Below are 14,431 nucleotides of genomic sequence, written 5' to 3' on the forward strand. Positions count from 1 at the left end.
CCTTTCCAGAAAATGTTTTACAGAACAATTCCCTAAACTCATGATAAAGAGGTATGCAAATTGAACGCGCATCTGTAGGCTTGAATCCACCCAAAAGATCAGCAACATCACTCTGCTGGCTTAAGTTCTGCAATAGAAATATATCCATGCAATGTTAGAAAATTAGCATTTACAAAAGAATTGATAATAATGGCAATATTATCCTTTGGCCTGTACCATCACAGTTAGTGGCTGGCCAAGCCTCATGGCCAGATTCTGCACAAGTGTAGTCTTCCCAGTACCAGTTTCACCCACCAGAAGTACAGGTTCATTGTACTTCACAGAACAAGCAATCCTCTCAAGAACATGTAAGGCACTGCGAATACCAACAAAAGGTCTCTTCGGCTGAACAACCTGCAAAAAAAAAAAAACAGATCAACATCACATATAACAGAAGTTACAACAGAAACTCAAGATAATTGTGAAGACCATAAACATACTGCAGGCTGAGAGCATTGTAGAACAACTCTTCCAACTTGTAAATCTGATCGTCGAGTCTGCAATAAAGGATGAATTAAGCACAACAAGCAACAATGAAACAGAATAACCATCACCATCAGAAAGCAAGATAAACCTGAAACACAGGCTTGTTAGGATGAGGGTACACATTTTCTGCAATTCCCCAAATCCTGGCAATTTCTCTCATCATCAATAAGCGGTTCTCAGAGGAGGATAAGGAAGCCGCAAATATATCAACAGCCTGAACAATATAAGAAATGTTACAACTTACAATAAGTAAGAAAGCATTTATTAAGAAAGTTGGTTTCTTAGACTAAACTCATCAACAAAAAGGAAGCAAAATACACACCTCTTGATATATAATCTGACGATCACTAGCTGGCAAACCAACGCCAGAAAAGTTGAGATCTAGACCAGCAATTCTCCTGCACCACTTCAGAAGATGCCTACAAATGCCAACTTCTCAGCAAATGAATAATGACATTCGCAACCAAGTCGAGAAAAATAGAGTGCATACCTTAATGAGAACCTACTAAAAGCACCAGCTGATGCAACCCCAACATCCTGGATTCCTCCCAGTCGGTATGAAGCCAAGGAGCTTACTTTTTCAAAAGTTTCTGTAAGACACACCAAATGCCTCGGTTACATGCATTGAGATGCAGGAACAAACAAGTGTAACATAGGAAGACAACCTACCGATTAGCTTTGAACAAATACATTCTAAACTGGGATACCATGCATTTAGTATATCTAGCATATCTCCACTGCTTGCCATCGCAACCACCACTTTTCTCCATAAGAAGCCAAAGGGCAGGCTTCCTGTAAAAAAGAATCAACTCAGTGTTTAAGAGAATCCACATGAGAAGAAATTATTTTTTCCCCCTTTCCTTCGACGAGAATATGGAAGTAGTAGCAATTATTGAAATGTGAAAATAAAAAACATCACCAAACATAAGGCATTACATTTTTTCTTAGAATTTTATCGGCTAAAGAAAATGCTAACAGCCAAAAGCAAAAAATATATCACGGATCAGCCGACGGCTATTTCACCTTTCTAGTTTCTACATAAAGGAAACAGATAACCAGCAAGTGCATGCTTTCAAACTTGTCAGCAAAGCAAACTCATGCAATGGATGAACACAAATTCAAAGTGTCATCCAAAATAACTTTCCATCCATAACACAAGTCCAAACAAGCTACATGCAACTCTTAGTGATCCTGTGAATGTGACAGAAAGTAAATCCTCCTGTGTATATAACAATAAGAGGAATACATGTGTTGGTGTGGTACCATACCATATCGGTAAGTATTGTACGAGTAATGTATCAGTACCTCAACCCTTGGCCCATAGTATACAAGCATCTCACAATATTTTCGGTATATGAGCATTCAACAATGTTGGTTTACACATACAACCATAATATTTTATTATTGAACAAATTTAGTTGCAAATAATGCTGCAATTCTCATCATAGTTTTTTCAGATTCAGCTGTTAATTGCATGAGCATAGATTTTTAATGGTGGTTTTATAAAAAAAATAAATTTAAACTATTTAACGAGCATAATAAAAGTAATAAACACAAATACCTCAGAATTTTATCAACCTACTTCAATTAACTAGTTAAGAACTGAGTCAGTTTCTTTGAAGCATGTCTTACAAACTATTGCAAAGCTACCAAAATTGGTACATATTTAAAAACTTCTAAAAAAATTTTAATAGCAGGTCATTGTCTTTTTCCTGTCAACAAACTTTTTATTGATATATCATTTAACACCAATGACACCAAGAGTTGACATAAAACATGAATAGCACATCAATGCCAACCATGAGACGCAAGCATGATATACAAGACTCCAATAATTGGAGTTGTCTATTCTAAAAGCACCAACCTCCCTGATCACCAGAAAAGACACTATTTGAAAGGCATAGCAAAGGTTTAAAATACCAATACTGAACCCCAAACTCTTTTCCATCAAAATGGTGTGGTTTAGGATGGTACCTGTATCAACTAATACATACAGAAACTGACATCATCAAAAAGAATAAAAAATCATCAATATCAACCGGTACACTCGATACAAAACTATCAGTTCGCAGCGGTACAGCCCAATACCGGTACACATGTACCTGTATCGACGTCAAGCACCTGCAGCAGTGCCGGTTTCATGTTGGAATGGTAAGATACCAATTATCAACAGTACCTTCCCATTTCAACAATTTTTGAATCCACGGGCATAACTCAGCAAAGTACAGTATTACTTTGCAATTCAAGAAACAAACTTAATGAAACAAGATACCCATCTCACGTGTTCATTTTCTTGCATCAAAAAACAAGCGTTTGTAATCTTACAAAATGCTGCCTGATGGGACAATTAATCAAACATACAAAAATGATTTCAAACAAATAAAGGACCTCAGCCTCCTCAAGTGTTGATGATGAAGAATCAGCAGTTATTAAGGCCTCGTCATCAACCAAAAGATTGCGACTAGAAGGCTAAGTATTAACATTCCATGCAGAACTGTCCAAAATAATCCATTCCACTTCGCTTTGAGAAATCAACTGATGGCCAAGGGTTTTTGAGAATTCCCTTTTTCATCTCCAACTTTTTTATTTACTACAATATCATTAATCTTGGTAATTTTTAGAATTGGTTTTAGAGTCCTATTTCAAGTGAAGTTGGTATAACAAATCTGTTATACTAGGAATATGTTGGTTTGAACAAGTAATTTATTAAAAAAAACTTCCAGACAGTAACCACTCACCACTCGGAGGTAGGAAGAGGAAATCATTAAAATTGATTATTGCTTGTTTTAGGTTTCTTTTTATATAGAGTTATATGCTCTTCTGAAGTTTTTTACAAAATATTTTGGGGATTAGTTACTTGGCTATCAAAAGTCCTAGCCAGCTTGGGAAACATGTCATAGAATGTCTACAAAAGGATCGACTAGGGTTGAATGAAAAGCATGGAACATTATTTGTATGAAAGAGTTTCCTTAGGTCACATTTGGCCTTTCCTATTGCGAAGCCCAGCCCGGAAAACCCGAACCAGAAGTACAATCAAAGGATTGTTGATTGTCAAGCAATAGACATCAGACCAACCAATGGATGACATGATTACAAGAAAATTTTATGAGGGCATACATCATCAAACCCTAGAGATTCAATGGTTGATCAAGCTTATAAGTCACATCATGAAAATCACAAAGTCTAGATTTGCACAACAAACGTGAATGAAGATGGATCAATAAAGTTTACTTCAATTTTTTGTATTTCTCGGAACTTCTAGGTATTTTTTAGAATTAGTTCTAGTGTCCTATTTTAGAATTAGTTCCCGGATAAGTCATGAAATCATTAATATTTGATCTTTGGTTGTTTTAGATGCCTTTACATATAGGGTTATGTTCTATTCCGAATTTTACTGTTAAGAGATATTTTAGGGACTAGTTAGTTGTCTATCAAGAGTCCTAGTTTACTTGAAGCAAGTCAATGAAAGCCTATAAAAGGGTCTACTAAGATTGAATGACAGAGTATTGCATGTGATGTGTTTTGAATGAATGAGAGGATTTCTTTGGTGCAGGTGGCCTTCCTTATCTTTCTTTCTATCCCCATCTATTTGTTTTTCTTCTTTTTTTCTTATTCCTTCACTTTATTTCTTCCCTCCTACTATTCTCTCGTATTTTGATTGCTATTCTTCTTCCTTACTGAACTTTTTGGCACTGCAAACTGATTTTCCGCAGAAATTAAATCAGATCTTTGCTGGAATTAACTTTCAACTGTTTTAACCCCTTCCTGTCGGGGGCAGGGGAAGGTGCACGCAGGGGAGCAATTGAGTAGGCTTGTCATTCAAAACTGTAGTACTTGTACCACCCAAAGAGAACTCTTTTACAAAGGGAGAAAAGGGCTAAAGTACTTCACGAAACTAATAATCAATCAGTGGCATAGATCAAAGTACAATAAAAAAGAAAACATCAGGGATCAACTATACAAACCATAGAATCAGTTGGTCCATGTATAGAAGAAATTATATAAGGTTTTAAATTCAGAAATATAAATTCATTTAAAATATTAAAAAGAATTTACTTTTTCACCATGACTTTAAGTCATGAGGAGGTTGTGCATAAATATTAGACAATGAAGGAAAATTATGCTCAAAAATGTATAAAGAAAACAAAAATATTAGTAGATGACATGCACATATATGATATTCAAGAAAGAATATTTGGTTGTGATTTCTATAATAGAACACAATTTACTAATAAGAATTAAACACGACCACAAGTTTGTAGGCTGACAGCAGACTGCTACAATCAAAAATAGAAGACATTATTGCAATATATAATATTCTAAAATACCAATTAAAAAGGTCGATGATTAAAAAATATTTTTATTCCAAAATGAAGAATAAAAACATGGTCATACTCATACCTTCTATAGCATGAGAAACTTCATGATGCTTTGAAGTTGACACAGTAGCAAACAAGCGGAAACTCTCAGCCACACTTATTGCCTGCATAAGTGACATGTATTCAGGAGTTAAATAACAGATATCAAAAAATGATCAGTAAGGTAGTATTATACAAGATAATGAAAGCAACCATTTGCAGTTTTGTACTACAAATACAATCAATTTATATAGAAGAATCACCAATGTCAAGTCAAGAATAGCATAACATGTGAACAGTTGACAATCTGTGGAATGTGAAAAGTGCTTGAGAAGTATGTGTTTCTAGGTATAGTTGAATAAATATGTCGGTGTTCAAGACCAGAAAAGAATTGCTAGCTGACCGTTGATCTACACATAGATACTGAAACTCTTCTTATCTTATATCTCTTTTTAGAAGAATGATCAACTAAGTTGAATAAAAAAATAGTAGCCTTATTCAATGATTCAAGCACTGATAGGATGGTACATGTGTCGTGCCAACATGCATACCATGTTGTACTATATACCTAGTATTGGTCATAATTTACAATAACATTCTGCAGTATTAGTAAGAGAAGGAAAAGTTAAGGATTTTCCAGGATGAGATATCACATTGTTTGAGGAACCCTAGATGCTGTCAGACTAAAGAATCATCAACAAGGGCATTCCAGTGGGTTGTATATTCTTATCCAACACTTGTATCGTTTGTTGATGCCATGCGAATCATTAGAAACATGTATGGCTGACCCAACAACGAAATTTTCGAAAGCAAACTAGAGCAGGCAGTCATGAGACTTTATTGAAAAAGACAGAAGTCATGGCATCTTTTTTACTCAATATTAGGTCTCTATGCTAGGAGTTATGCCCGTCAGGGGTATTCATGTTTGGCATATGCCTGCCCTGACCGAAATCTTTGTTGATGATTCTATGCTGCAGTTTGGCAAAGAACTTTAGGACACCCTTGGTGAAATGCACCTGCTTTCTACAGAATTCTATATGCATCTATGAAATTGAGACATTCATGATATGCATTGGGTTGGTACCAAGCAATACCAAAAAGTGCTATGTGAGGAAGTGTGCTTGGAGGAAAAGAAGGCAGGGAAAATTATCAATAGTGACTGAACATATAGGGACCATGGACCTAATGATGCCACAATCATAGTTTCCAAGCTCAAAGATGTCAAAATAGATTTCAATAGCTAATCAGAAGGATGCTTAGAGAGTCCAAAACTTAGCCAAATAGGGAGAGAGCTGGAATCCTTCAGAATTTGAAAGAATTCCAAAGAATGCAAGGTAAAAGCAAAAACAACATTTTTTAAGAAAAAGAAGTAGATTTACTGGAGACGAGATCAAGGCTGAAAATGACTAAAAAGAGGAACAAAACCTTAGCTTTCCTCACGTTGCCAATGCTAGAAAATGCAATTAGTTTCTCAACTCAATGTTGCTGACCATGAGAAGTCCGACATTAATAGGATCTAAGGTGCTTTGTCACACAACTATTTGGTCAGTCAGATCCAAAGTTCTAGATCTTGTTAAAAATAACAAGAATCACTTCTCTCCGAGAAAGAGATGAAAGAAGCAATTAGGGAGAAAGCATCTAACCAAGATGGTCTCTAATCCCCGAGGAAGAGCTCATTTAAAAGCTCTCTTAACCATGGTCTGTCGTACCGCCCCATACCGCTCATGGGGTGTACCATACCGTACTAGGTGAAAACCGGTACGAAACTTACTTTCAAGTCGGCACAAGCCCCGTATTGGTCGTACCGAAATATGCCGCCCAATATCGAGGCGTACTGAGGTGCATACCAGTCTGTACCGAGGCGTACCGACCTGTATCGTAGCGTACCGAGATAAAAATTGAGAAATTGTTAGAAAGCTATTTTTTAATACGATACTGTACAGTACCAAACTGATGAGAAAATAATACACTACCCGATATCGAGTATGAGTTAGGGGTGCAAATAATTCAGGTTCTGAGAGTATCCTACATAAACTAGGTTCTGAGAGAACTTATAATCGTTTAAAATGGGATTTCATTAGGGGTGCAAATAATTCAGGTCGGGTCGGGTCATGAGTGACCCCGACCCCACCCGGTTTCTTATTCGGGTCCTAATTTTGGACCCAGACCTGACCCAATAGAAGATCGGGCTGGGTCGGGTCGGTTCCACCGCTACAATTTTTAACCCAACGGGTCATTCAGGTCCGGATCAAGTCCGGATCGGGTCCAGTTTGGGTTAACCCATCCATGGCTTCAAAACTTGTTTGCACCCCCGTGGGCTCAAATAATTTTACAGATTCGGATCGAGTCGGATCGGGTCGTAGAATTGAAATTCCAAAATTACCCAAACTTCAAATAGATCAGATTGGGTTGGGTCCAGTCTGAATTCAGTAAACCCAAACTCGACCCAAAAAAATGGAACAAGTCCAATTGTAGGACTCGATCCGACCCCACGGGTCCTCCAAAACGGATCGAGTCGGTTACAGGTCAATCCGACCCATTTGCAATCTTAGATTTCATTAATAAAACTAAAGGGAACAAGAGATTCAATAAGAAATAAGGGTTTGTAGATCACTCAAACCATCGCATATAGCAACACCATCATTAGTGTGTGTATATGCAATTGGATTAAAGGTGAACAAAGAAGAAAAGGAACTTTATCTCCCTTATGCTTTTTGTTCTTTGATTATCTTATTTGAATTATGATGGATGGAGAGGAGGGGATAGTGAAAGATTTGGGTGACAGACTGAGCCTTTATAATACTACTCTTACGTACAGCTGATGCTGAACAAGTTTCCTTGCTGAAGATCAATATCCATTGCTTCAAAATTATTTCAGCTTTGAAGTTTAACGTTCGCCAGAGTTTCATTATTTACCTGGTTGGCAATCCTGTGTTAGGAAAAAGATGTGCAAAAGATCATCAATTGTAAGTTTGACTCTATTCCTCTGAAATATCTAGGCATCCTGCTGAGTGATAAATCTATCAAGAAATGAAACTGCCAATTGCTGACTGGAAAGGCTGGCTAATAGGCAATGCAGGTTTCTCTCCTCAGGACAAAGGCAAGTTATGGTGAACAATATACTTTCTACTTTGCCCTCTTATTATAGTGTGCATCCACTTAAGTGATTAGTCAATTGGAAGATAGTGTGCAAATCAAAGCCCTACTAGGTGAATGGCACTGGCACTAGTTGCACCAGAGAAGTATCCATTCAAGGAAGATAGATCAAATCAGATTACACAGGAAGAAACCTAGACTCTCAGAGTCCAAGTACATCCAAGATGCATCTCCCATTTGCAAAAGAATCCATTAATCCCTTCAGCCCTTTTGGAAGGGCTCTCTTTTGTCTTGGGTAATGGCCTGTCAATTATTGTTCTGAAAGACAAGTTTTACCTAAAGCTTCCTGACAATAGATCTTAATTTGTTTGTTGCTGTCATCAATATTACAACCCCATTGTCTTGTTCTGGTTTGGCTCAATTGAAAAATGCTGCATAAAACCAAAGGACCTCTGAATATGGAGCAAATTTGAGAATTGGTTTCCTCTTTGCATATCCACTCAATATTGGACATTTTCAAATTGCTTATACATGAGATGGCATAGGAGTATCTAGAATCATTTCCTTTTGACTTGTTCTATTGACCCATTAAGAGGGACAATCCATACAGATCTACCAAAAGATGCAACACCTATTATGGTGAAAAATTCATGTGGCTGACTAGGCTGACTTTGAAGAACAATGGTCATACAGATGAAGTTTTAAATACAAAGGGTCGGCCAATTAGTGAAATTTGACCATTTCATATTACTGCAAGCAAACTAGAAACCATGTGGCACTGGATCACTAATTTATATGGCGATTTGGATGCAACTTAGAATCAATTTCAAAAGCAGAATATGAGGCCGACCATGCAGCCACAACGTGGACATGATCCCTTGACTACATCAAACCCGAACATGAAGTTATTTTGTGCAGCCAAGCTTCACCAAATAAGCTACAATCTTAGCATGATGTGGCTGCACATGCAGCCCTCTTAGCAAGGCCTGCCATGCCGTTACCGGATTCCATACCGGTCGGCCGACGACATGGTTCGGTGTCGTTCTGTGCAGGGCCCATATGGACACAACAGAGAGGCGAGGGAGCAGGAGAGGGAGAAGAAAAGAGAGGAAAAGAGAGAGTAGGGGAAGGAAGGGAGAGGGATGGAGGGTCGTCGAAGGCCTCCGAAGGGTGTGTTGAGGACCCCTGCAAGCGGCACCGCCATGGCGCCAAGCCAAGCAAGGTTCGTGCGACACCTGAGGACTAGACAGAGCATTTGATGAGCCTTGATGTCGGCCGACCCTTGGCCGGCCAAGTGGAGCAGCAACGGACAGGCGCGCGCACAGGCCATGCCCAACGCCTGTGCGTGGCCTCGACACTAGCAGCAGCACGCAGGACCAGCCCGCGCACCAGACCTCGCCCCGTCAGACCAGCGGGCGCCACCCCGCGCGGATTCAACCGCGCGCACGCAACAGTGCCCGCAGGCACACGCGCCCAGCACGGCCGCAGTAGCAACAGGTCGCGGCCAAGCAGCCAGAGCGCCAGCGGGCGCAGCACCAATGCGCCCGCCCTGTTGGAGGGCGGCTCTCGGCCCTAAGTCGCCACACCAAGTCTTGCCCCTTAGCTCCTTGCGGATGCTTCAAGATGTACGGATGCGGGCCGAACGGGTAACGCCGTGGTGGATCGAGCTTGTGCCGCGGTGTGCCAAGCTCTTTAGGTGACCATAGGAACCAAGGCAAGGGGAGGGTCTACTGGCTGCAGCTTGACCCGACCCTTGACTTGAATGAAAACAACTCAAGAACACAAGTAAATTTAGAGGAAAGCTTGAGGTGGTTTCTATTCCCAAATGAAGCTACAAGCATAAATCTAGAGAAAACTATGATTGGTCTCCCCTAGCCCAAGTCCAAGAGCAAGCTCAAGGACCGAATACAATAGGGCAAAGCCCTCCCAAGCCAAAGACCGAAATACAAGAGACTACAATGTTCAAAGATCTCAGATTCCTCAAAAGACCCTCATTCCCTCCTATTTATAGTGCTCTCCAAGTGGCTCAAGAGTGGCTAAGGCATAGGGGTCTTCATGGCACATGTAAGGCCAAAGGCTTGGCCAAGGCATGGCCAAGCCTTGGGCATAGGCTGCTGGCCCGACTGGGGCCTTTGCAGGGGGCAGGCAGGCCATTGGCAGGACCTGGGCGCGACTGGCTGCAGGGGCTGGTCGGCAGGGAGCCTGGCAGGGCGCTGGGCGCTGTGGCAGGGCACCGGCAGAGTTCCTGGGCGCGGCAAGGCGCGGCAGGGGCGCTGGGGCGCGCGCAGGGGCTGTCGAGCGCGCGTGGGCGAGCGTAGGCGGCACGGTCTACGGCGAGGTTCGCTGTCCCGAATCTCGCCGGGTGTGCGCCTGGGCGGGCGGGTGCGCAGGCGAGCGCACGGGCGCGGGCAGGCGCGGGCTATGGCGAGGTTTGCTGGGCCAAACCTCGCCCGGGGCGCTGGGCGTGGGCGCGCACGGTCAGGCAGGCGCGCGGGTGGGCGCGTACGGGCGTGCTGACAAGCTAACGGGCGCGCGGCACTGTAGCTGGCGAGGTTCTTTGTCCTGAACCTCGCCAGGCCTGTCTGCTGGCCTGGGCACGCCCGGCACTATAGCTGGCGAGGTTCAGCGTCCAGAACCTCGCCTGGCACACTGTAGCTGGCGAGGTTCTTAGGCCTGAACCACGCCCGCAGCATGGTTTGCGGTCGGATTTGGCCGTGGCATGGCTCGGAGCTCCACGCAGTGGGCTCCGCCGAGGTTGGGCGTGCTCAGCCAAGGCATGGCATGCTTGGCATGAGCCAACCATGGATGTGCTTGGCCGAATGAAGGTCTTGGCCAAGGCTTTCCATGCAAAGTTGTTGGCCTTGGCTTGACCCTCCGTTGGCCTCTTCATGGCCCGATGCCCTCTTGGTTGGCGGCGCTTGCGGGGGTCCTCAACATTTCCCCTCTCTTGAAAAATATCCTTGCCCTCAAGGATAATGAGTGGATACCATCGGATCATCTCGTCATGGTCTTCCCAAGTAACCTATTCTCTTGGCATTCCTCCCCATTGAAACATTACTTGCCATAGTTGGGTCATGGTTCTCTTCAAGTTGGCCCATGTTTCTCTTGACTTCGGGTCCCTTCAAACTCTCTCTTCTTAGCCAACAACCCATAATCATTCAAGAAGTGCCGATAGTAGCCGGTTGATCCCAAGTTCCCCCTTAGGGCCGAGATATCCACAAAGGCCTCAACCTTTCGTGGACCAAAATTTACTCCTCCGAAAATGTGGCCCACATACTCCAACTCAAACGCACACTTAGAAGGCTCAATGTAGAAGTGGAGATTCTCCCCAACCTCCAAGTGCTCCATGTGCTTCTCAATGGACCCGAAATGGACCCAAGTATTATCAAAGGAAACTAAAATGAACTACCTCAAGTAAAGCCTAAGTACCTCATTCGAAGCGGGTTGTAGGATGGATGATTTTTGAACTCCCGATAAGGCATGCAAAGTGAATTTGGCCTCCTCCTTAGCACTATGTCCGGCCTTCTCATCATGCTCCATCTCCTTGCATTCTTCCTGACTTTTCAGCTCTAGTGTCCTCATCTTTCCGGCATGCTGCAGAATTTGTTGCAGAAATTTCTGCAACTATTGAAGTTGTTGGTGCAGTAATTTCGGTCACCATATGTTCTACTTTCTTGGGCACCCCTTCCCCATTCTTGTCACCAACATCCTCCAAGAGTGCTTGGTCAGCCTCTTGCTGCCTGGATGCTCCATTGGGTGTTTTATCATGCTAATGGCTTGCCCCAAGCTTCATACACTCCCAGGCAAGGTCCGCCGTACCGGTACCGGTCGGCGTATCGGTGGCGGCCCGGACCGATCCCAGACCGGTCCCGTACCGGTTCTCCAACAATAAACCATCGGTACCGGCTTCCACGCTGATCCGGTACCGGTCCCAGGCCGGATCGGTACGGCAGACCATGCTCTCGGGCCTTCTCTAACTCCCTTCTTATTATCATCAATTGGCCCTCTCTCCACCTACTTTTCCCATTGCCACGCTCCCCATGGTGGCTAGCATAGCTACTTGCTCCATGAGTACTCCTATACTCCCAACTCCTTATCTTTTCTTCTCTTCTTTTTTCATCTCTTTTCCTCACTTCTTTCTCCCTTCTTCTCTCTTCTTCTCTTCTTGCCTCTCTCATCCTCATGAACTCATCTTTCCTCTTCTTTTCTTCCCTATCCCTTAGATCCTTTCTAATTTTAGATAGGGTCTCATTTGCCCTCTTCAAACATGCCTCACTCTCCTTCATGAGATCAACTCCTTGCTGGCTAGTGTATGCACGGGACTCCATTGTTTCTTTATCTCCAATTGCCACTCTAATTCCCCGTTGGCCGTCACCCAAGGGATGATCCGGCCCTTCTTTATACAAGGCAAGAGATACACCACTCCATCGCCTCCGATTACAACAAGAGTTTATACAAGCAAGCCTCACAACTCAAGAGAAGCGTATTGTTGCTCTACTTGCTCCCTACCCGGTGTAGTTAAGAGGGCACGAGGTACTACCAGTAGCCTCCCTCTTGTGCCGTCCCTCATATACCCTAACACCGAATAGTTGGGTCAAATAGTGCCGGATACTACCAGTAGCCTCCCCGTTGGCACCATCCCTATGATGAGCAAAATAGAAAACAATCCGTCCTCTTTACAAAAAAAAGAATGCTCTCACTCTCTTTTGCAAGTAAGAAATTTAAAGTGCTGAAATTTAAGTACTACTTGCAAGTAACGTAACTTCTAGTCTACCCTCCACACTCACAATAAAAATTCTAAGTGCAAGAAGTAGTAGGAATTTAAAGCTCACTTCTAAGCATGCAAGAATGTAGTGCTTCTTAATCCCAACCCGAATCTAAAGTTTCTTGGGTTCAAAGGCGTTACCTCTTTGGAAAGATCTTCCCTCGAAAATCTCTCAATGAAAGCACCATTGTTGGAGGGCGGCTCTCAGCCCTAAGTCGCCACACCAAGTCTTGCCCCTTAGCTCCTAGCGGATGCTTCAAGATGTACGGATGCGAGCCGAACGGGCAACGCCGTGGTAGATCGAGCTTGCGCCGCGGTGTGCCGTGGCGCCAAGCCAAGCAAGGTTCGTGCGACACCCGAGGACCAGTCAGCGCATTTGATGAGCCTTGATGCCGGCCGACCCTTGGCCGGCCAAGTGGAGCAGCAATGGACAGGCACGCGCACAGGCCATGCCCAACGCCCGTGCACGGCCTCGACACTAGCAACAGCGCGCAGGACCAACCCGCGCACCAAACCTCGCCCCGTCAGACCAGCGGGCACCACCCCGCGCGGATTCATCCGCACGCACGCAACAACACCCGCAGGCACATGCGCCCAGCACGGCCGCAGTAGCAACAGGTCGCGGCCACAGCACCAGCGGGCGCAGCACCAACGCACCCGCCGACCCGCGCGAGCGCGCTCGCAAGCACCAGTCCAAGTGGCCAGCGCCCGCACGCCTGCGGACCTAGCCCAACTTGGTCGCGCGCAGCAAGCCTTGGCCTACCACGGCTGCATGCAGCAAAGAACAGCATGCACGACCGCGCGCAAGCAAAGGGCCCCAGCCAACGGGGCCGCATAACAGCAGGCGCGCCCATGCGCCCGCGCACAAGTCCACACGCACAGGCAGCTGGCGGTCAGCCTGCCATCGAAGTCCCAGGTGGACTGGGACTTCCCCAGCGCGCGGCCAAGGCCCGCGCGCCACATAGCATGCGGCAAAGCATTGTAGTGGCCCAGTCCCATCTAGACTCCTCCATGTGCGCACAATCAGCGAAGTCTAGATTCAGTTAGGCTCCTTCCACAAGTAACTAGCCAATCGAGGAGTGTACGCATGGATGCCATGTAGGAAGGCGCCAATGAGCAGCAGTGACATGGTGGAGTCCCAGCCCGCCAAGGAGTTCTATAGAGGCGCCACTTGATCCGTCCAAGTCCCACCAAACTGGAGTCTTGAAGGCGCGCCAAATCAAGCCCATGCGTGCGTGACACATAGCCATCCTTGGAAAGCATGGATCAAACTTAGTAGTTAGATATGTTTGGAAGTTTATCACGTGATGTATTGAGTTTCTTACTTTCTTAGGAGCCTTAGGTCTATTTAAAAAGTTGTTAGGGCCTTTTGTGAGGCATCATTGTAGTTGATCATTGTTCTCATTGTTGAGAGTTTCGACCGCACAGCTTGGAAGGCTTTTGCCTATTTTCGATCTAGAGTCTTAGGGCTTAGACTTCGGCTATTGAGGGATAAATCAATCTCTCAATAGATTGGGCTAATAGAGGGCCCTTCTGATCCTTTGCTAGATTTATTTTCTGTTTTTCTTCTTTGTAGTTTGTTGTTCAAATTGAGAGTTGAATCCATTTAGTTTGCTTTATTGTTAATCTTTGAGATTGTGTGATTCAACCAACATTACCTACAAATCGGTCCAACAATCCGCAAATC

At 43.9% G+C, this 14,431-nt stretch overlaps 1 protein-coding gene across 3 annotated transcripts in view; it reads right to left on the reverse strand.

The window, feature by feature from the left end:
- LOC103715404 (midasin-like protein) overlaps positions 1–14,431 on the reverse strand; it is a 77,455-nt gene that overhangs the window by 52,389 nt on the left and 10,635 nt on the right. For 2 of the 3 annotated variants that reach the window (XM_088723578.2, XM_088723577.2), the window contains exons 9-16: positions 4,927–5,008; positions 1,195–1,317; positions 1,016–1,115; positions 848–944; positions 614–739; positions 480–536; positions 217–393; positions 2–127 (exon numbers count right to left, since the gene is read on the reverse strand). In XM_088723578.2, coding sequence (XP_088579704.2) covers positions 2–127; positions 217–393; positions 480–536; positions 614–739; positions 848–944; positions 1,016–1,115; positions 1,195–1,317; positions 4,927–5,008 — 888 coding nt within the window. Of the gene's footprint in view, position 1; positions 129–216; positions 394–479; positions 537–613; positions 740–847; positions 945–1,015; positions 1,116–1,194; positions 1,318–4,926; positions 5,009–14,431 lie in introns of those variants that run through there. The other variant, XM_088723579.2, reaches the window with a different exon arrangement.

The sequence above is a fragment of the Phoenix dactylifera genome, chromosome 6, assembly GCF_051530095.1.
Source record: "Phoenix dactylifera cultivar Ajwa chromosome 6, Ajwa_hap1_PhDact_Kaust_v1.1, whole genome shotgun sequence".
Classification (NCBI taxonomy): domain Eukaryota; kingdom Viridiplantae; phylum Streptophyta; class Magnoliopsida; order Arecales; family Arecaceae; genus Phoenix; species Phoenix dactylifera.